At 58.8% G+C, this 18,778-nt stretch overlaps 2 protein-coding genes across 10 annotated transcripts; both read right to left on the bottom strand.

Moving 5' to 3' along the window:
• Nucleotides 1–393: 393 nt before the first annotated feature.
• On the bottom strand, nt 394–7,240 carry MUC1 (mucin 1, cell surface associated). 4 transcript variants are annotated; one of them, XM_033857572.2, is made up of 7 exons: nt 5,277–7,240; nt 2,646–4,786; nt 2,491–2,546; nt 2,209–2,339; nt 1,936–2,057; nt 1,703–1,852; nt 394–742 (listed from the first exon to the last, which is right to left on the bottom strand). In XM_033857572.2, the coding sequence occupies exons 1-7, from the start codon at nt 5,329–5,331 to the stop codon at nt 674–676; spliced, it is 2,724 nt and encodes a 907-aa protein (XP_033713463.1). In that variant the 5' UTR covers nt 5,332–7,240; the 3' UTR covers nt 394–673. The 4 variants fall into 4 exon arrangements, 2 of the variants coding, with proteins under 2 accessions (XP_033713463.1, XP_033713468.1); XM_033857577.2 differs by lacking the exon at nt 1,936–2,057; XR_012332693.1 differs by lacking the exons at nt 394–742; nt 1,936–2,057 and having other exon boundaries at nt 1,731–1,852; nt 2,491–2,566.
• Nucleotides 7,241–7,826: 586 nt separating this feature from the next.
• Nucleotides 7,827–18,644, bottom strand: THBS3 (thrombospondin 3). 6 transcript variants are annotated; one of them, XM_073806669.1, is made up of 23 exons: nt 17,801–18,644; nt 16,609–17,113; nt 15,795–16,051; nt 15,588–15,690; nt 14,751–14,777; nt 14,469–14,551; nt 14,328–14,379; nt 14,049–14,197; nt 13,536–13,676; nt 13,217–13,294; nt 12,690–12,842; nt 12,388–12,498; nt 12,186–12,293; nt 11,728–11,887; nt 11,276–11,394; nt 11,086–11,138; nt 10,610–10,803; nt 10,242–10,420; nt 10,084–10,132; nt 9,714–9,910; nt 9,297–9,469; nt 8,221–8,360; nt 7,827–8,134 (listed from the first exon to the last, which is right to left on the bottom strand). In XM_073806669.1, the coding sequence occupies exons 2-23, from the start codon at nt 16,778–16,780 to the stop codon at nt 8,076–8,078; spliced, it is 2,757 nt and encodes a 918-aa protein (XP_073662770.1). In that variant the 5' UTR covers nt 16,781–17,113; nt 17,801–18,644; the 3' UTR covers nt 7,827–8,075. The 6 variants fall into 6 exon arrangements, 5 of the variants coding, with proteins under 5 accessions (XP_073662770.1, XP_033713438.1, XP_033713451.1 ...); XM_033857547.2 differs by having other exon boundaries at nt 16,609–16,815; XR_012332688.1 differs by lacking the exon at nt 7,827–8,134 and adding an exon at nt 9,054–9,141 and having other exon boundaries at nt 8,223–8,360; nt 16,609–16,815.
• Between the last annotated feature and the right edge of the window lie 134 nt (nt 18,645–18,778).

Here is an 18,778-nt window from a genome sequence, read left to right as displayed (position 1 = left end):
AGCACTCCTGCGCCCCGATGTCACCTACTTCTCAAGTGAACCCCGCTCACTCTGGCCTTCTTTCCTCCCTCTCCTTTCCCAAGGTCTCTTCCAGACCCCCTCACAGACATTTTGACAGCCCCTCTATCAACAGGTCACGGAAGACAGATCAAAAGTTGGCGTGGCGGTTGGGCTTCCCTGGTGGTGCAGTGGTTAAGAGTCCGCCTGCCGATGCAGGGGACACGGGTTCGTGCCCCGGTCCGGGAAGATCCCACATGCCGCGGAGCGGCTGGACCCGTGAGCCATGGCCGCTGAGCCTGCGCGTCCAGAGCCTGTGCTCCACAACGGGAGAGGCCACAACAGTGAGAGGCCCGCGTACCGCAAAAAAAAAAAAAAAAAAAGTCGGCGGTCAGCGCAGAGGAGGCCCGAGTTTTATTCAGCCATGTTCAGGTTCCCACTCCCATCTCTGAGCTGTCTGGGCCAGTCCTCCTGGGAGCCACTGCCTCAGGCTTGTCCCCAGGGGCTCGGATGGGCTTCGCCAGGGCTAAGATAGGTGAGGGAGACTGTGGGCAGCCCGCCTGAACGCCCAGCTCACCAGCCCAGAACAGAGTTGGGGGCAAGGCGGGGGCTGCAGCAGTGAAGAAACCCAGGGAGGCAGTTGGCGCTGGCTGGATGCTCAGCAGGCAACGTGCCCCTACAAGTTGGCGGAAGTGGCTGCCAGGTTCGCGTAAGAGAGAGTGCTGCCACCGTTGCCTGCAGAAACCTAGGTAGGGGGAGAAGGGATCCAGGGTGAGGGGCAGAAGCTTTCCTGGGAGAAGCTTCCTCCCCAAGGCCCCTGGATGGCACCCCGTGGCTGGGGTGAATGGTCCAGGCGCCTGACTAGCTCTCAAAGGGTTAATTTGGAGAGAGCACCTGCAGGTCACCACCGGCAGCCAGGTGACTGTAAACAGGGCCACTCCTCCTCGAGCTCCCCTTCCCTCCCTCCCCTTGGCTCTCATCAGCTCCCCCTGCTTTCCCCTCCTGCCCCCTTTTCCCTCCATTCTCTGCTCCTCCAGCCCAAGGAGGTGTGTGTGTGTCTGTAAAACTGGAAGAAGGAAGTCCCCAGGGGGAGGGAAAATGGGGTCAAGAAAAGGAAACTCCTCTCCCCTCCCCCACTTGGAGTGGCTTTCCAGCCCCAGGTGGCCAAGTAATTATTTACTAGGTCCTGGAGAGAAAGGAAGAAAGAGGGAGGAGGGGTCTGTGCTTCTCCGGAGATTCCCAAGAACCTCCCCCTCACCCGGCACCCAGGCTCACCTGGCTTGGTGAGACTTCTTCCCCAATTCAGAGACCCCTCCTCCCCACTAGCCTGTCTCAATCTACCCTCCATTCTTAGGAGACAAGCTGGGGCACAGGTGCTCCTTCCATGAAGGGCTCCCCTGGGCGCAGTGCCCCACTCATTTCGCCTCTGGGCATCCCAGTGAACAGCCCCGGCACCAGTTCAGCGGAGCAGTGAATGCTCTTCTGGGAGTGCTGGTAGTGGGGGCACCCCCTACTGAGGTCCCCCTTCTTCCATGGTCTCTTCCCAAGGCCTTTCCCCCAGAACTCACCTGACCTCCACAACCCCAGCCTTGTCAGGCCCTCACTGCCTACTGTCACTCTCACCTCTTCTAAGTTCTTTGGGCTTCCCAGCACTCTTTCAGAATCCCTGCCAGCCAAAGCCTCTGCCTCCCTCCGCCATCCTCACCTCCTCAAAGGGGCTCCGTTTGGTACTGCCAGGGGGCACATAGCGCCCATGGGTGTGGTAGGTGGGGTACTCGCTCATAGGATGGTAGGCATCTTGGATTGGAAAGAGGTCCAGCTGCCCATCGTTCTTTTGTCTGCACTGACACACAACCTGGGGAGATAGGAGGTAATGGGGGGCATGGGGGTTCCTTCTAGCAGAGGAACTGTGGTCAGGGCTGGGGACTGAGCACTTACCAGGGCAATGAGATAAATGATGGCCAGGGCAACCAGAACACAGACCAGTACCAGAAGGGCAATGCCCCAGCCAGGCACCCCAGACCCAGACTGGGCAGAGGAAGGAAATGATGCATCACACACTAAAAGGAAAAGCAAAGGTCAGAGCAGTCTCTCAAAGGAGGTGACCCTCCCCTTATGAGTGCCAAGAGGAAAAGCAGGAATCTAGATGCTGGAGAGAGACAGGGTCCCGGGCAGTGTGGTGCTGGCTGGCAGCTGGGGAGGTGATCTCACCGCTAACTCCACTGATGGTCAGGTTACATTTGACTGCTGCTGCTGCAAGCTGACCAAACTGTCTCTCCACGTCGTGGGCAGTGGTCCCCTCTCGGAAGACCAAGGTTAATTTTACCACCACAGATCCTGGCCTGGTCAGAGAGAAACAGGCAACTCAACTGTGGGTCCCAGCTTCTGGGTCAGCACACCCCCCACCCCCCACAACCACAAGCGCACCAGCCCCTCCCCACAGTCAAGACAACATCCACCCATCCCACATAGAGTCCACACCCAGAACTGTACCTGAACTCGATATCTGAGAGGCCCAGAAAATCCTCTTGTTTATAAGTCTGCACAAACTGGGGTGAGAGGGAAAGGACTAAGTTTTGATGCAAGGTCTTCAAAGAGTTCTGAAGGCTGCTTCGGGGGAGCACAGTGGAGGAAAGGCAGCTACTCACCAATACAGAAATGATTCTCTGCAGCTTCTGGTAGTAGCTGGTGCTGGGATTTTCCAGGGAAGAGTTAAACTGGAGGTTCGTAATGCGAAAAGACAGGAAGAACAGGGAGACCCTAATAGGCAACTGCTGAGAAGTCTTATTACTGGAGGAGGTGGGAGCATAGGGAGGTACTGTGCTCTGGTTAGTGCTGCTGGCGGTTGTCCTGGTAATGTGGCTGGCAGAAATGGTGGGAGTATAAGAGCTGGGAACTGAGGATGGAGTGCCCTTGCTGGCTTGGGTCATGGTAATCTTGGAAGAGGTGCCCTCATGTGCTGTAATGACAACTGAACTTGAGGCAGGGCTGGTGGTCGGAGGTGAGTTGCCACTGGTGGCCCGGGGTGAGGTACCACTGTGGGTCGGAGGGGCAGTCGAGCCTGAGGCAGGGCTGGTGGGGGCAGTCGAGCCTGAGGCAGGGCTGGTGGGGGCAGCCGAGCCTGAGGCAGGGCTGGTGGTCGGAGGTGAGTCGCCACTGGTGGCCCAGGGTGAGGTACCACTGGAGATCGGAGGGGCAGTTGAGCCTGAGGCAGGGCTGGTGGGGGCAGTCGAGCCTGAGGCAGGGCTGGTGGGGGCAGCCGAGCCTGAGGCAGGGCTGGTGGTCGGAGGTGAGTCGCCACTGGTGGCCCAGGGTGAGGTACCACTGGAGATCGGAGGGGCAGTTGAGCCTGAGGCAGGGCTGGTGGGGGCAGCAGAGGTTGAGGCAGGGCTGGTGGGGGCAGCCGAGCCTGAGGCAGGGCTGGTGGTCGGAGGTGAGTCGCCACTGGTGGCCCAGGGTGAGGTACCACTGGAGATCGGAGGGGCAGTTGAGCCTGAGGCAGGGCTGGTGGGGGCAGCAGAGGTTGAGGCAGGGCTGGTGGGGGCAGCCGAGCCTGAGGCAGGGCTGGTGGTCGGAGGTGAGTCGCCACTGGTGGCCCGGGGTGAGGTACCACTGGGGATCGGAGGGGCAGCAGAGGTTGAGGCAGGGCTGGTGGGGGCAGTCGAGCCTGAGGCAGGGCTGGTGGGGGCAGTCGAGCCTGAGGCAGGGCTGGTGGGGGCAGCCGAGCCTGAGGCAGGGCTGGTGGTCGGAGGTGAGTCGCCACTGGTGGCCCGGGGTGAGGTATCACTGGGGATCGGAGGGGCAGCAGAGGTTGAGGCAGGGCTGGTGAGGGCAGTCGAGCCTGAGGCAGGGCTGGTGGGGGCAGCCGAGCCTGAGGCAGGGCTGGTGGTCGGAGGTGAGGCGCCACTGGTGGCCCGGGGTGAGGTACCACTGGGGATCGGAGGGGCAGTTGAGCCTGAGGCAGGGCTGGTGGGGGCAGCCGAGCCTGAGGCAGGGCTGGTGGTTGGAGGTGAGTCGCCACTGGTGGCCCGGGGTGAGGTACCACTGTGGGTCGGCGGGGCCGTCGAGCCTGAGGCAGGGCTGGTGGGGGCAGTCGAGCCTGAGGCAGGGCTGGTGGTCGGAGGTGAGGCGCCACTGGTGGCCCGGGGTGAGGTACCACCGTGGGTCGGAGGGGCAGTCGAGCCTGAGGCAGGGCTGGTGGGGGCAGCCGAGCCTGAGGCAGGGCTGGTGGGGGCAGCCGAGCCTGAGGCAGGGCTGGTGGTCGGAGGTGAGGCGCCACTGGTGGCCCGGGGTGAGGTACCACTGGGGATCGGAGGGGCAGTCAAGCCTGAGGCAGGGCTGGTGGGGGCAGCCGAGCCTGAGGCAGGGCTGGTGGGGGCAGCCGAGCCTGAGGCAGGGCTGGTGGTCGGAGGTGAAGCACCACTGGTGGCCCGGGGTGAGGTACCACTGGGGATCGGAGGGGCAGTCAAGCCTGAGGCAGGGCTGGTGGGGGCAGCAGAGGTTGAGGCAGGGCTGGTGGTCGGAGGTGAGGCGCCACTGGTGGCCCGGGGTGAGGTACCACTGTGGGTCGGAGGGGCAGTCGAGCCTGAGGCAGGGCTGGTGGTCGGAGGTGAGTCGCCACTGGTGGCCCGGGGTGAGGTACCACCGGGGGTCGGAGGGGCAGTCGAGCCTGAGGCAGGGCTGGTGGGGGCAGTCGAGCCTGAGGCAGGGCTGGTGGGGGCAGTCGAGCCTGAGGCAGAGCTTCGGTCACTCAAAGCCCGTGGACTTCTGCTTTTGGTCGTATCAGAGACTGTAAGAAAGATTGTTAGTGTAGGGTTGGTGGCAGCTGTCAGAAGTTGAGGTTACAGAGTTGGGTTGGGGGACAAATCAGCACAAGGAGAAAATACATTCTCTGGCATCTGAAGACGTAATGCCAGGAGGATTTGGGGAGTGGCCCCTAGGTCGGCCCTCCTCCTCCCTCCCTGCTGGCAGCCTCCCTCCTTCTTCCCATACCTGTCTGCTCCTGGCTTGTCGGGTTTCTCCACTCCTAAGATTTACCTCTCCTGACTCCACCCCCACCCCCTCCAGCCTTCTTTTCAGCACGTTCGCCTGCCCCTGGCACCCACTCTCCTGGGGGGCTGTCTCTTCTCAGCCTGTCCTTGGCCTCACTCCTTTATTCTTTATTCTGGCACAGACTGGGCCACCCCTGTCTGCAACTTCTGCCTCTTGGATGCCATCTCCCAGGAAGCAAAACCCACAGAAAGGCTGGGAAGACCCCCTCCCCACCTTGCGCCCCTCACCTGTAAGGAATAGCAGCAGCAGGAAGAAGAAAGGGGCCTGGATGTCCGGTGTCATGGTGGTGGCCAAGTGGTGGGGAGGGGGCAGAACAGACTCAGGCAGGCAGTGCGCGTGTGGTGGAGCAGGCACAGGCGCCTGCTGCTTTATACCGGTCCCCCCCCCATGCCCGCCCTAGGCTCAGCCAGAGCAGGTGACAGGTGACAAAGCTCCGCCTCCTCCCCCTTTCCCTACCTCCTACCTTTTCCTCTTCCTCTTCCTCCCCAACCATTCCTGGCCCCTCAAATAGGGTAAGTGGGCTCCAATCACTCAACCCTCTGACAACCTGTTTGTTTTCCAACTGGCCTCCCCCTTTCACCAACCACTCCCTGGCTCCAGAAGGCGGTGGAGGGAGTCTGGAACCTGACCTGGGTCCCCATGGTCCTATTTTAGCCTCAGGACAACAGACAAGGTGAGAAAAGTAACAGAGAAAGTGGGCTAGGTCAAAGTCCTGCACGGCAAGGCCGGGAAGCTCATCCTCAGGTCCCCCGCACCATTGCCCCATTCTCCCTGGGTCCCTTGGAGTCCCACTCTGGGGGCTGAGAAGGAAGGGGAAGGCTCCATAATCTGTAAACTAGGTGCTAGTTTTGGACCCCCTCCCCTCCCACTACTTCCCGGAATAGCCCCACTCTTCTAACCGCTTCCTGTCCCGTTCCACACACGGTTCTACCCTGAAACCCACAGTCCCGGCCCCTGCCGGCCTTTCCAGCAGCCTGAGTTCCTTCTTTGACTTTCTCCCGAGAAGGGGGCGGGGGAAGAAATTTCCACTTAAAGAAATATGAAATCTGGGTTCGGCCGAACGCTAGGGTCTTTGCTTTCCCAGTCCTCCACCTTGTAGCGGCGGCTTGCTGGCTGGGCTCTCCTGCCCTCTAGCGGTCACCGGGAGCCTCACCGGGCCTGCCCGAGCGGGCTGAGGGGCTGCCTCGTCCGGGGAGAGGAGGTTGGGTGGCGCTGACTAAGTGGGGTTAGAGAGAGGCTGGGGAGGGCAGGCCCGGGCCGGAAGAAGCAGTGGCTTGCACAAGAAGGGGAGGAACACGCTGTACCATCGACGGAGGGGCTGGGAGCTTTAGCAGGGGACTCAGGCGCGTGGGGGCGGTGTCTGGAGGAAATGGCGCTAAGTGGGTGGGATCCAGAGTTAACACGGAAGGGGCACCGAGGTATTTGGCGAGGGCAGCGGAATGTGGGAGGGAGAATGGGACAGATTAGTTACGTATTTATGAGGCAGAGAATAGGTGGGGCGACAGAATGGTATTTAGGGGCACGGAACTATCCTTTGCGGAGCATAGTGGTATTTGGGGCCGGTGGGCACAAGGTGATGGGGGTGGTGCAAAACCGTTTGTGAGCGCGCATGATTTGGGAAGACCAAGTGATATTCTGAAGGGCAGAAACATGTGGGACCAAGGAGTACTTGGGGCCACAACGGCGCACATGGAGCTTATCGAGTCCCATCCGGAGGTCCTGGGTTGCGGTCTAGACCGACAGAAGCAATTACGTCCTCATTAGGAAACAATTCTTAGCCCCAAAGAAAACAGATTGAGAAATTAATTTTAAGAACACTTCGGTGCGGCGGGATTGCAGGGAAGCCGGGAAAGAGGAGAGGGACCACAGATCCCAGACGCGCGCGACTCCGCCGGCTTGGCGCGGCACTGTGCGGCAGCCAGACCCGGGGGCGGGCTCGGGGCCGGAGGGCGTTTACGTCATCGCGCCCGAGCGCGGGCCGGAGGCGGGGAAGCACCCCTACCCGCCGGCTAGAGAAAGGGCGAGTATCTAGGTGGGCGGCCCCAAAACTTCAACCCCTGGCGTTGCCAAGCAATAGCCATTCAGTTCGGTTGCTGGGACACGCGTCACCATGGCGACGGCTCCGCGCCGCGCAGCCTGAGTATTTAAAGAGCAAGCGCGCGCAACGCCCCGGCGTCTGAAAGCGGCCTTCCGGGATATCGCGGTCTCCCCTTCTCCCCTTCTCCCCCCACCCTTACCACCCCCTTCACCCTCTTCCGGGCGCCAAGTCTCTCTGGCCTCCAAGGTGAACCTAACTCCCCAGCGCGTCCCGGGTTCTCGGGCTGGTCCGGCTTCAGGCGGTGGAGAGCGGGATTCCGGGCCCCGGGCGGGCGGGAGGGACGGGACGCGGTGCAGTGTTGTTCTTTCCCCCGCCAATATTGCACTCGTCCCGGCCTCCGGCCCCCTCGGCCCCCCGGCCTCCCCCTCACCCCGAGCGGGGCAGCCCCAGCCCTCCTGGCTCTCGAACCCGGCTGCTCTTAGACTGGAGTGTCGCCGCTGCCACCGTGAGTAAGTGGGGCTGGGAGGACTTTAGCCATCCTCCGACCACCACCCCATCCTTCACCTAACCTCCGTCCTTCACCTAACCCCCGTCCAGCACCTTCCTCACCGTGCCCCAAACTCAGACAAACTTCTCTAGATCTCTAACTTCCATTCTACTAGTCCTCTCCCCGCCTCAGGTTTTTTCCTGCTCCCCACACTATCCCGGCAAAATCCCTAAAATAAGTAATTGCACTGGCTTAGAAAACAATTGGAACTTTATGGCAACGTGCTGTTGTCTTTCCTGGCGTTAATGCCTGAGAAATACCCCTCAAAAACTTCTCATGTCCTGAACAGTGGGGTCACCACACCTCTGGGGCTGAACTGATGGGTGCCAGAGGAGGTTCTGTGTTTGGCTGAGGGGCTGTAAATTAGACCCCAGGGTCTCCAGGATGGACCCCAAGGCCTGAGGGTCTAAAATCAGGATTCTGAAGCCGGTGGCCACCTCTTCACACTCTTTCCTGGAGCAGCTGCCTCCGGAATGGCTCAAAGTCCTCGGGCACTGTGTCTGAGAAAGGAGATATGATTAAGGTCAGAAGAAGTGACTCCCATGAGGGCAGGAGAGGTCAGGCTGATCTCCGTCTGGAGCCTCACCATTGCATCGATACTGGAGATTGGACCAAATGATGTTTTCTTGGGAGAAGCAGAATACACCAAGACGCCCCCCTCGCATGGATGTGTCAATGATCACCCCAGAATCGGCCACTAGCTGGGAACCCTCATAAAGCTTCACCCTGTCCAGGATAGGGGTGTCCATTGGTGCTAGGGTGCCAGTGGACACTGTGCCACCATGACCTGGCCCTGTTCATCCCCAACCCCCCTTGGGCTCACCAGGCCTGAGAGAAGGGAGGTGGGGAAAAGGGAGGAAGGAAAGGGGAGGGAAGGGGGGTGCTTTTCTCAGGCCTGGGGCCCCTGGCTCTTTGTCCAGCCCCCTTTGCATCTCAAAGCACCAGCCGCATTCCAAGCGAGGATTGGGTTGCCATGACGATGAGTACAATGGGCTGGGGGGTGAAGTCACCAGCTTCCCAGGCTCTAGTCCACCCCCCCATCCCCTGTCCTGGTGCCCCGCAGCCCCAGGCACCTTAAAGGGGAACCAACCCAAGTCCCTGCACTCTGGGCTCTTGGCCATTGCCCCTCCCTTCCCTGCCATCCCCACCAAATAGGAAATGCAAAGTTGTGGACAGAGTGCTGAACTGAGAAGCCTCAGCCTCGCTACTAAGAGGTGTGGAGTCTGGGTTTCCGTAAGCTCTTCTGTAAATGATGATCCCTTCCAGGTCAGACACTTTGATGAGGCAGGTTCTGGGCTGTCCCAGTGATGGGGCTGGATGTGATGTGCCTCTCCACAGACTGGCCTGGGGTTTGGAGGCTCCCAGACGCACCCTCATTTTACAGAGGGGAAAATGGGGCACAGAAAAAGAAGGACTTGCCCAACATTGCTTATAGGTCCTCGGCAGCACCAGCACCAGAGCCCAAGCTGCCTGATGTTAGGAAGAAAGCAGGGCCAGGACAGCAAGTCTGTGGTGAGAGGGGAGGTAGAGAGAAGCGGTCCCGGTCCGGGCCCAATGGCATCAAGGCACTGAGTAGAGGGGAGGTCACTGGGGAGTCCCAGCTAGAGGTGAAGGGAAGGCTGGGCCTGGGGTCCCTTGGGAGGGCTCAGCCCCTCCCCTCACCGAATGTAGCCAACTTGAGGCCGGTGCAGCAGCTGCCAGCGGTAGGAAGTCTTGTCACGCCAGCCTACATTTCGTGGGTCAGTCCACAGCAGCCGTACCTGATCAGGGGTGTGACCTGTATGCCACAGGGCATTCCTGAGGTGCTCGCCTGGGCCAGACACTGATGTCACTGCCTAGGGGGCATCGGCAAACACAGTGGGTCAACCCCAGGACCCGACCGAGGGAAGACAGCAGGTTGGTAAGTGCAGGTGGAAAAGGGAGTCAGGAGAATATTCTGGAGCCCCAGGGAGCCAACCTCCAGGCCAGATGTCTGGGTAAGAGGGTTCCCCCTACTCAGGCAGTGGGGGAGGCCCCAGGGTTGGTGGGGGAGCCTTTGGGAAAGGGCCCTGGATTGGGGAATCTGGGCAGCTGCGGGACCTTGAGCTGTAGCCCGGGCTGGGCAACAGCCCGGAAAGGTGTGGCCTGCCAGTAGGTCTGCTCCGTTTGCTTCCACATGACCACGTAGAAGCGGCCGCTGTCCTGATAGCTGAAGAGAAAGCCTGCGTAGTCATCATCAGTCACTGTGTTCACATGGAAGGTGCCTTCAAAGTCCACACCATTGAAAGCTGTATATCCTGGGGGCAGGTGGGTGGATGGGATCAGAGTCAGGGGCAGCGAAGCTACTGATGCCCATTGTGGGGTGGGGATGGGAAGGGACGCCTGCTAAATGTGTGGCTCCATCCTCTGCCTGTAGGACCCCTCCATTGGGAAGTCATTGAAATTGTTGAATTGGGTGTCCCTTACATACCAACTGCCAGGCCGGGGTCACTGTTCATGGTCTGAACGATTTCCATGCCCTGGTGGTATGCAGTAAAGACAAAAGCCCTGGTCCAGGTGTGCTGCCCTCCTTAGGCCCTGCTTGCTAGTCTGGCCTGACAGCACCCGCCCAGCCCACTGCCCTAGTACCTGGTTGAGCACGACCCAGTTTGGGTCAATCTGAGCATCACCCTCAGGATCCAGGACGACGGTCTGATAGGCCCGAAAATCCGTGAGGGTTACCTCTGCACTTTCAGGGCACACGTCCAGGGGGTCAACCACTGCATCATTGTCAAAATCATCCTCACACACATCACCAACGCCATTGCCTGGGCAGGATGAAGCCAGGTCCTCAGGAAGGCCCTGGCCACTGCCAGTAGCCAACACTTCCACCTCTCGGGCCTTGAGATGTTGACCTCTCTCCACCACCCTGCCTTCCCTCACTCCCCAGCAAGGCCTGCCACTTCTCCCTGAGCAAAGCCCATGCCAGCCCAATCCTCTGAGGACTCCAGCCTTACCATCTGAGTCCTTCTGATTGGGATTAGGTACCAGGCGACAGTTATCAGGACCAGGAGGCATGTAATCTGGGACACCATCATTGTCATCGTCCCCATCACACTCATCTCCAAGTCCATCATTGTCTGAGTCCAGCTGGGAGCTGTTGGGCAGCTGTGGGCAATTGTCCTTAGTGTCCTGATGTCCATCGCCATCACTGTCCAGAAAAAGGCACCTAATAAAGGCTTTTAAAGGTACCACATCCTTCCCCACTCTTCTGCTTAGGAGTCTCTCTGGGGTTTACCCTGCATTCAGCCAGACCCCTTGCAGTCAGCCAGATGAGGTGAAGGTCCAGCAGTAAGAATGGAAGGTAGACTATGGGAATGACCTGCTACTCGATAGTAGTGGAGAGTTAAAGTTAGATCCTAGAGGGAATTGAGAACATACTAGAGGAAAGTAAAGTATCCCCTAACTTGCCATCTCTTGGCCAAAACCCTACCTGTCTTCATTGGTGTCACAGACATCCCCCACCAGGTCGCTGTCTGCATCTGTCTGAGAGAGAGGGACCCGTTCTCACCATCTCCTCTTGATAACTCTAAAGAGGGTGACCTGACCACTTCCCATCCAAAGGGCTGGGCTTCATCCACCAGTCACCCCACCCCTTCCCTGCCCTCTCCATTCCCCTGTACCTGGGTGGGATTGCTCATTTCAGGGCAGCTGTCGCAAGCATCTCCCACCCCGTCCTCATCCCTGTCTGTCTGTAGGGGGTTGGGGACTTTAGGGCAATTGTCCAATCCATTGGGGATGCCTAGAAGATATGCAGGTAACACAAGGTTATCACCAGAACGAATCACTCTGTCTTCTAGGTTGGTGAAAGCCCTGAGCTCTATCTCCCATCCAGAGGACAGCTGGTCAGGAAATCTGCCTGTAGCTTGTCTTATCCTCTTGCTCACTCCCTGCCTAACCCCACACCCTCCCTCACGTTCCCACTGACATCTGCCACAGGTAATCTCTCACCCAGGCTGACTTCCCCCAAGCATTGCCCTTCCCGAATTCTCAGCCTCCCCGCTTCATTCCCACCATATCCAAATTCTTAGAGGTTTCCCAGCACGCGCCACCCCCCCCAGCCCCAGGCCTGCACCATCCCCATCCACGTCGTTGTCACAGGCATCCCCTTCCCCATTGCCATCTGTGTCTTTCTGGTCATTGTTGGGAACGTTGGGGCAGTTGTCACAGGCATCACCAAATGAATCTGTATCTGAGTTTTGCTGGTCCTTGTTGGGAAACAGCCGGCAGTTGTCCTGAGGTGGGAGGGAAAGAGTCAGGCCTCCCTTGAACCACTGGCCACCTCGCATCTTCCTCATCCCTGTACCCTTGTCTACAATCACCACTCCTGTGATGACCCACCTGCTTGGCTCCGTCCCACCCACCCAACTTCCCTGTAGTCCGCCTCATCGTGGGCACCAAGTTTATGGCTCCCTAACGCGGAGTATTAGGGCCCCTCCTCAGGAGCTGCCAGTGGCCAATGGAGGACAGGGTTATGGGACAAGGCAACAGCGTCACAGAGAAGCTGGAAAGGTCAGGACATCTGGGAGCCACCTCAACATTCTTGATCCCGTCCCCGTCAGCATCATCATCACACTGGTCCCCCACACCGTCGTTATCAGCATCTTCCTGCCCAGAGTTGGGTGTCAGAAGGCAGTTGTCCTAAAGGTCAAGGGGAGGAAATGGATGGATGAGTTCTGTCCTATCCCAGCCTGGGGTGCCCTATCCTGCTCACTTGCCCGCCTGCCCCCAGCACCTGCTTGCAGTGTTTGTTGTTGTCCATGCAGGGCAGCGCCTGGTCCGGGTAGCCATCAATGTCTGTGTCGGGTCCACACACATTCCCGTTCCCAGCCCAGCCCACGTTACACTGGGGCAACACAAAGGGTGGGAGTTAGTGGTCTGGGCTGGCTCCCCACACCCCACCCTCTTCAGGCTCTATTTTCACCAACCAGTTTCTGGGCCTGGGCCCACCTCCCTTTCCCATGCAAGCCCCCATACCAGTCCCTAAACATGGTCACACACACACCCCTTTTCTTCCAAGCCCCAGGCCTAGCTCACCGAGCAGGACACTGCACCATTGCGTTCAAAGAGACAGTGCGCGTGGACATGGCAGGGGCTGTGGGTCGGGCTGTGGCAGGTCCGGGCTGGGAAGCAGCCCTGGCTCTGGTTGCCCAAGAAGCCCAAGCGACAGGGACCACACTTGAAAGAACCCTAAGAGTAGGGAGGCTGTGTCTCAGGAAGGAGGGTCAGCCCACCACAACCAGCAACATCCCCATCCCCTGAGGGGTGTAGGAGGGACCCTCACAGCTAATAGGACAGGTCCATTACTTATCTCCTTTAGGTTCTCCTCACAACTTTTTAAGGAGGGTAATAGCCCCATTTCTCAAGCGAGGATGCTGAGGCTCAGAAAAGGTAAATAACTTGCTAAAGGCCATGGCTAGTAAGAGGCAGAGTCAGAATTCCAAACCGGGTCCGTGTTGAACACCTACCACATGTAATGTCCTAGGGAAGGAGGAGGGGAAGCAGGAAATCTGAAGAGGGGGTTGCACATTCCCACCACCCAGACACTCAGGTGTTCAGCTCACCACAGTATTGGTGCAGATGGAGTTTGGGTCGCAGCCACCATTGTTACCATCATTGCATTCATCAATATCGTTGCAGACCTGAAGGGGCAGACTTTGGGTAGAACCAGACCTACGGTGGGTCTCCTCAGATACAGGAGAGAGCACTGGTGTGGCTTTATCTTTGAACATGGACATGAAGCCCAGACCGAAAACCAATGCGAAGCTGGCAGATGAGCCAGAAGCCTCATCCCATTTATCACAAGGGCTCCACATCCAACCCAGAAGCCCCCCGCCCCTGCAAAGCCAAGATCTTTTGTCCACGGACTCTACCCAACCTGACCTGTTTGCTAGCCCGGGCGTAGTCGATGCCCACACCAGACACCCGTGTGCCTTTGTAGCCTCGGGGACAGGCTTCACAGTGGAAGCCAGGCATGGTGTTGACGCAGCTGGAGCCCGGGAAACAAGGGTCCGCGTGAGCACACTGGGGACCAGACGAGAAGAGGTCAGGCCCCTGCCTGTGATCCCAGGACCACTGTTCCTGGTCTCCCTGTTTGCAGGCCTCCCCTCCCCAACCTCATCTATGCTCTGATCCCACCCCCAGCCTCCTGTGGGTTCCCTCCTAGCCAGCCCTCTCAAAATGCCCCTGCCACTCTCCCAGCTCCTTCCCTGCGTGGCCCTGCAGTCTTCATCCCAGACTTGTCTCCCTCCCTTCTCATATGTATTTTCTGGTCTCCAGCCTCTCCTAAACCCAGGGTTCCTCTGCTTCTGACCAACATTCACCCCACCTTCTTGGGCCTCTCCTAACTCCCTCACCCCAGCTTTCTGTGCCCTTCCAGAAAGGGTCCTCACCCACCTCATTGATGTCTGTGCAGTGGGTGCCGTTGCCCTGTAGGCCAGGGGGGCAGGGCCCACAGCGGTAGCCGGGGTACTCATACACTTCCATGCAGTCCACGCCTCGGAAGCAGGGGTTGGGGCTGCAGTGGGAACGCTGTTCATGGAAGCCTGGGTGGGGGGTGGGCACAGTCAGAGTCACCTAGAAGTCACCATTTAATTCACCAGAAGTGGAGGCCAAAGCCCTGGGGTGGGGAGCACACTGATGCCACCTGGAGCCCTCCCCTACTCTCCTACTCACCGCACACCTGACACTCCATGATGGTGTTTCGGATCAGGGACATTTCTTTCACCTGGTAGACAGAAGGATGGGGCGGAGTCAGCTCTTGGCATCTGCCACCCCACCCCAGAATCAGCGCCACCCTTCACCGGCCCACTAAACCTGGTCTCGGATGTCATCCCGCAGCTCTACCAGGATCTGGTTGAAGAGGGTGAGTTGGGTGACCAGCGCCTTGGTCTGCTCCCCTGTCAGGGTCCAGGGTGCAGAGAGGCTCAGAACTGGGGCACCAGCCCCGGGCCCTCTCTGGGTAATAAGCCAGGTGCTGCCACTGCTGCCCACCCATCTTTAAACCCCACCCCATTCCTGGCGGAAAAGGACTTAGTTTCAGGCAGCTGCTCCTCCCCCACATCCTCATGCCCCTTCACCTCAGCGAGGCCTACTCACCTAGGATGGAGTGCAGTGCGTTGGCCACTAGAGAGGACAAGAAAACACAAAGGGTGGACATGTGAGGAGGGGCCTGGCTGGTAAGGAGGAGGGAGGGAACAGGAACAAAGGGCTGGAGTCTTGGAATAAAGATGTGGTGTCGAATGGTAGGAGGGCAGTGGTGATGCGCAAGCAGCACCTGCCCCCTCCACTGGATGAGGGTCCCTCTAAGGGAGCCGCCTCACAGATAGTCGAAACCCAAATCCTCCTGTTCCTGGGCATGGTAGTGGCAGAAGGGATCCAAGTGAGAGGTGACCCGAAGCAGGGCCAGGGCCCCAGTACATTCCATTTCCTCCCTCCCAAGCTTCCACCACAAGAGCTCTTTGAAATATCTGGGAGAAGTGGACATTTTATTTAGGTAAGAGCCTCTGAGCATCCCTGTTAGAGAGACCAGGCAGATGGGCAGTGCTTAGGGAAATGGCTGGTAGGTGACAGATGCCAGTGGGAGCTAAAAAAGACTCAAGACCCTTAGCTCGGTCAACCAAGAAAGACCAAGCAGCTAACTTCCTCACCCCCACGCAGAGTTCTTCAGAGTTATATTCTTTTTTTGGATCATTTTATTTTTCTGGCCACCCTGGTAGGTGGGATGACCTTAAAGGAGATTTTTTTGACCCACACCTCCTGCTGGGATGGTATTATTTGGAGATCATAGAGTCGGAGGTGAAGGAGATTTGGGGTCACAGAGTCAGAATCCCCAGGAATAGGTGAGCCGAAAGAACTGCTGTTAAGGGGGAGGGAGGTCAAGAGGATGGGAGGGACCTGGGGTCCAGGATGTCAGCTAACAGAAGTCTGTGTTACCTGCACTGTGGATAGACTCATCCCCCTGGAACGGACACTCACTCAGGGCTCCGACCCGGGCCATGGACCCGCCCAGAATCATTTTCATAGATTCCACGAAGCCCTGGGGGGACAGAAACAGAGTAGGGTGGGAGGACCTACCAATTCTTCCTCCCACCGGTGCAAACTGTTTCACAGACACTCAGGGGGTCTTCCTTTCCTGCTCACCTGCATCCTCAAATAAGCCTTCTGTCCCGTCCTAATCTCCAGCCCACTGACTTCCGCTGGAGGAATGGGGGCCAGGGCCGGAAGGCCAGCATGCTGGTCACCCAGTTTGCAGTCCACATAGAGATGCAGGGCAGGGCTGGGTCTGGACGGACCTCGGAGTCGCAGGAGAGCCGTGTGTGTGCGCCCGTCAGCCAAGCCTGCTTGCTGTAGGTTCACTGCATGGACTTTGCCATCTTCCCGCTGGTACCGCACCAGCACTGCCCAGAAGGGGAGGTCAGTATGCGCACCGTCCCCCATCCCATCTCCCAGCTGAGAGACGGGATGGATCAATTCTTCTGAATACCACATCTCTAGGACTATCATTCCTTATCCAGCTATGTATCTCTCAACACCTTGTACATAATAGGTACACGAAGTTTTCCAAATTGATTCAAAGACTAGGACTTTCTTAGTCTTCAGTGTCATCAGATCACTCTCTCCCGTTAGGGTGGCAGCTGGTTCTGTACCCACTGAACCGTCCCAGTGATCTGAGACAGTTCAGATCCCTGGGACACAGGGATCTGAACTGTCTCCCCTCCCCCCAGGCATTCCCACATACAACTCCCATTCCTACAGATGCCTCACCCTATTGTTTGGGTGCCTGGCCTCCTGAGGCACCTCCTAAGCACCAGGTGCCCCTGGTGCCTGGACACAGCCTGATGGGTCCACGGTCCCCACTGGAGCCCAAGGAGAATTAAGAGGGATCTGAGAGTGGGGCTGAGGAAGAGTGCTCAAAGGGGTCACCACGGCAGGAAAGGAGATGCCCACCAGTCACCTTTGTTGATCTTGCCCACAACAGAGGCCTCCAGCCATCGTGTGTTGTCTTGGCGAGAGTAGAGGCCGAAGAGGACACCACCCTGCTTGGGGGGCAGGCGGAAGGTGGACAAGAGATAGATGTCCCCAGCAGTGAGCAGGGCTGTCCGTATCTTCTCCACCACAGCTACCATCTGCCGGGACTCGCCCACAGTCAGCAGGTCAATCACTGGTCACGCAGGGATGATCAAGGTCAGAGCCCTGTCAAATGCTAAGGCCTGCTCTCTCCTCTGAGCCTTCGGGGGTGGGGCATCCTTCATCACCACCCGACAGTGTTAGTCACCTCCTGGAAATTCAGCCCTTGTCGCCATCAGAGGACAAGGCATTGTGCCTTCCTTACTGCCACTCTGGGAACCAGCAGGCCTGAGGCTCACTTGGAAATACAGAAACAGCACCCCGCAAACTTGAGATGCTCCCACCAGGTGGCGCAAAGGAGTCACTGTGTTGATCCCAGGCAGGAGTAGCACCTGGTGCCCACAGCACAGAAATAGGAAGGCAGTTTCTCTTTACACGGCTGGGTTTGGCTCATTCCACACCCTAGTGCCCCTCCTCCCATCCTGGGGGTTCAGCATGCTCGCTCTGGATGAGAACAGCTGCTCACTGAAGGCTCCGACCCTCCTACTGTCTGGCTCTCTCCTACAGGAACGTACGACCCAGCTCCTCTGCCTCCTGCGTCCTGGCCAATCTGTGGTTTCCCTTCCAGCCAGCAAAGAATCTGTGCCTGTGTCATCTGCTCCAGCTACCTCTCCCACAGCCACAGGCCCATCCTACCACCAGACCTCCAGGAGGGCCCAGACCTCTCGGTCCCCACCCCCCCATCCCGTTCTTAGGTAGCCAGGAGCCCAGGGGTGAAAGAAGCCACCTTTGAGCTGCTCTCCCAAACCCTGGGGTGCCTGGGGTTGCTCAGACACCAACCCAGCCAGGCAGCCCTAGCTAGCATCCAGCTCCTGAGTCCTCTGCCCTGGCCAGCTCCCACTCATCCACCACCTTCTGGTGTCAACTCCTCCCCAAAGGGCCATAATTTCATCAACTCTTCTCTCTGATTCAGTGTCAGGACTCTCCCCTCTCCTTTTGCCCACATGCTCCCTGCTATTAGGCTGGGGGCAAAAGGGGAGGAGGCAGAGAGGGGGCTAAGAAGATTGGTACAGGCTTACCCTGCAGGTCCTGACTGGCAGATGTGAAAGTGCAAAGGAGGAGAAGAGCCAGGGCCCCCCGAAGTTCCTGCGTCTCCATGCCGCTCAGCCGGCTCACTACCCCTGGCAGGCAGGCGGCTGGGAGGGGAAAAGGCTAGGCGGAGAGCAGGAGCGGGGGGGCGGAGGGACTGGAAGGGGGAGTTGAAGGGGGGGCCGGCAGGCGGTGAGGGGGGGGGGCTGAAACAAAGAGCTGCCAATCACCCTGGAGGCATACCCAGCTCCGGGAACCAGGGGCACTGGGGAAGAGTCCTGGAGGCCTCCTTGCCTCCTGCCTCTTCCTAATGGTGCTCTCCCCCAGGTGCCTCCCTCTCTCCCGGCATCTCGCTGTTGGGGGCTGCTACCGAATGCTACTGTTTTCTGGAAGCCACAGTTGGGGAAGGCAGGAACCCTTGGCGGGGCAGTGCCAGACAGTGGGCATTATTCCACAGCTGGCATGAGAGAATTCCAAGGGAGTGGCCGAAACTAGCTCGCTGTAGTGCCCAGGGGATGGCCGCATGGCATGAAGTTTGCTGCTCGGATAGAGCAAGTGCTCTTTATTGGGGGAGCGGGGGCATGACTTGTGCTTGCGCCTCCGTTTTTCCCTCATTCCTAGGAAAACTTCGAGTCTGGAAGCGTCCGCTGGGAACTGGAGGGAGAGTCTAAAACAGTGGTCAGTGAGGTTGAAGAAATCAGGAAAGAGGAAAGGGACACCAAGGACAGGAGTAGACCAAAGGACAGGCCAGGGGCCGGGGGCCAGACTGGGAACACTGGGGGTACCGGCGGACAGGCCGTGACCCGGATGAAGCAGAGGGGCGCCTCTGTTCCCATTACCAAGGCAACAGCCCGCGAGCCCCACCTCCCCTTCCCCCACTCAGGCCCAGCCCGGCCTCGCTCCGGCCGCCGCCACCGCCCCTGTTTTGTTTCCATGGCAACAGGAGGCGCGGGGCCGGTTCCAAACAT

Source organism: Tursiops truncatus, chromosome 1, assembly GCF_011762595.2.
Source record: "Tursiops truncatus isolate mTurTru1 chromosome 1, mTurTru1.mat.Y, whole genome shotgun sequence".
Taxonomy (NCBI): domain Eukaryota; kingdom Metazoa; phylum Chordata; class Mammalia; order Artiodactyla; family Delphinidae; genus Tursiops; species Tursiops truncatus.
Note: the sequence above shows the minus strand (reverse complement) of the source record. Positions and strands in the feature narration are given on the sequence as shown.

What these genes read in the sequence shown, in the direction of transcription:
- MUC1 (XM_033857572.2), bottom strand. Translation starts at nt 5,331, where the DNA reads ATGACACCGGACATCCAGGCCCCTTTCTTCTTCCTGCTGCTGCTATTC. An exon ending in GCTGCTGCTATTCCTTACAG is followed by an intron (nt 4,787 to 5,276) that starts GTGAGGGGCGCA and finishes TCTTTCTTACAG; the next exon opens with TCTCTGATACGACCAAAAGC. An exon ending in GACCATCAGTGGAGTTAGCG is followed by an intron (nt 2,058 to 2,208) that starts GTGAGATCACCT and finishes TTTTCCTTTTAG; the next exon opens with TGTGTGATGCATCATTTCCT.
- THBS3 (XM_033857547.2), bottom strand. Translation starts at nt 17,879, where the DNA reads ATGGAGACGCAGGAACTTCGGGGGGCCCTGGCTCTTCTCCTCCTTTGC. An exon ending in ACGCCCGGGCTAGCAAACAG is followed by an intron (nt 13,295 to 13,535) that starts GTCAGGTTGGGT and finishes CTGCCCCTTCAG; the next exon opens with GTCTGCAACGATATTGATGA. An exon ending in TGTGACACCAATGAAGACAG is followed by an intron (nt 10,804 to 11,085) that starts GTAGGGTTTTGG and finishes TTTTCTGGACAG; the next exon opens with TGATGGCGATGGACATCAGG.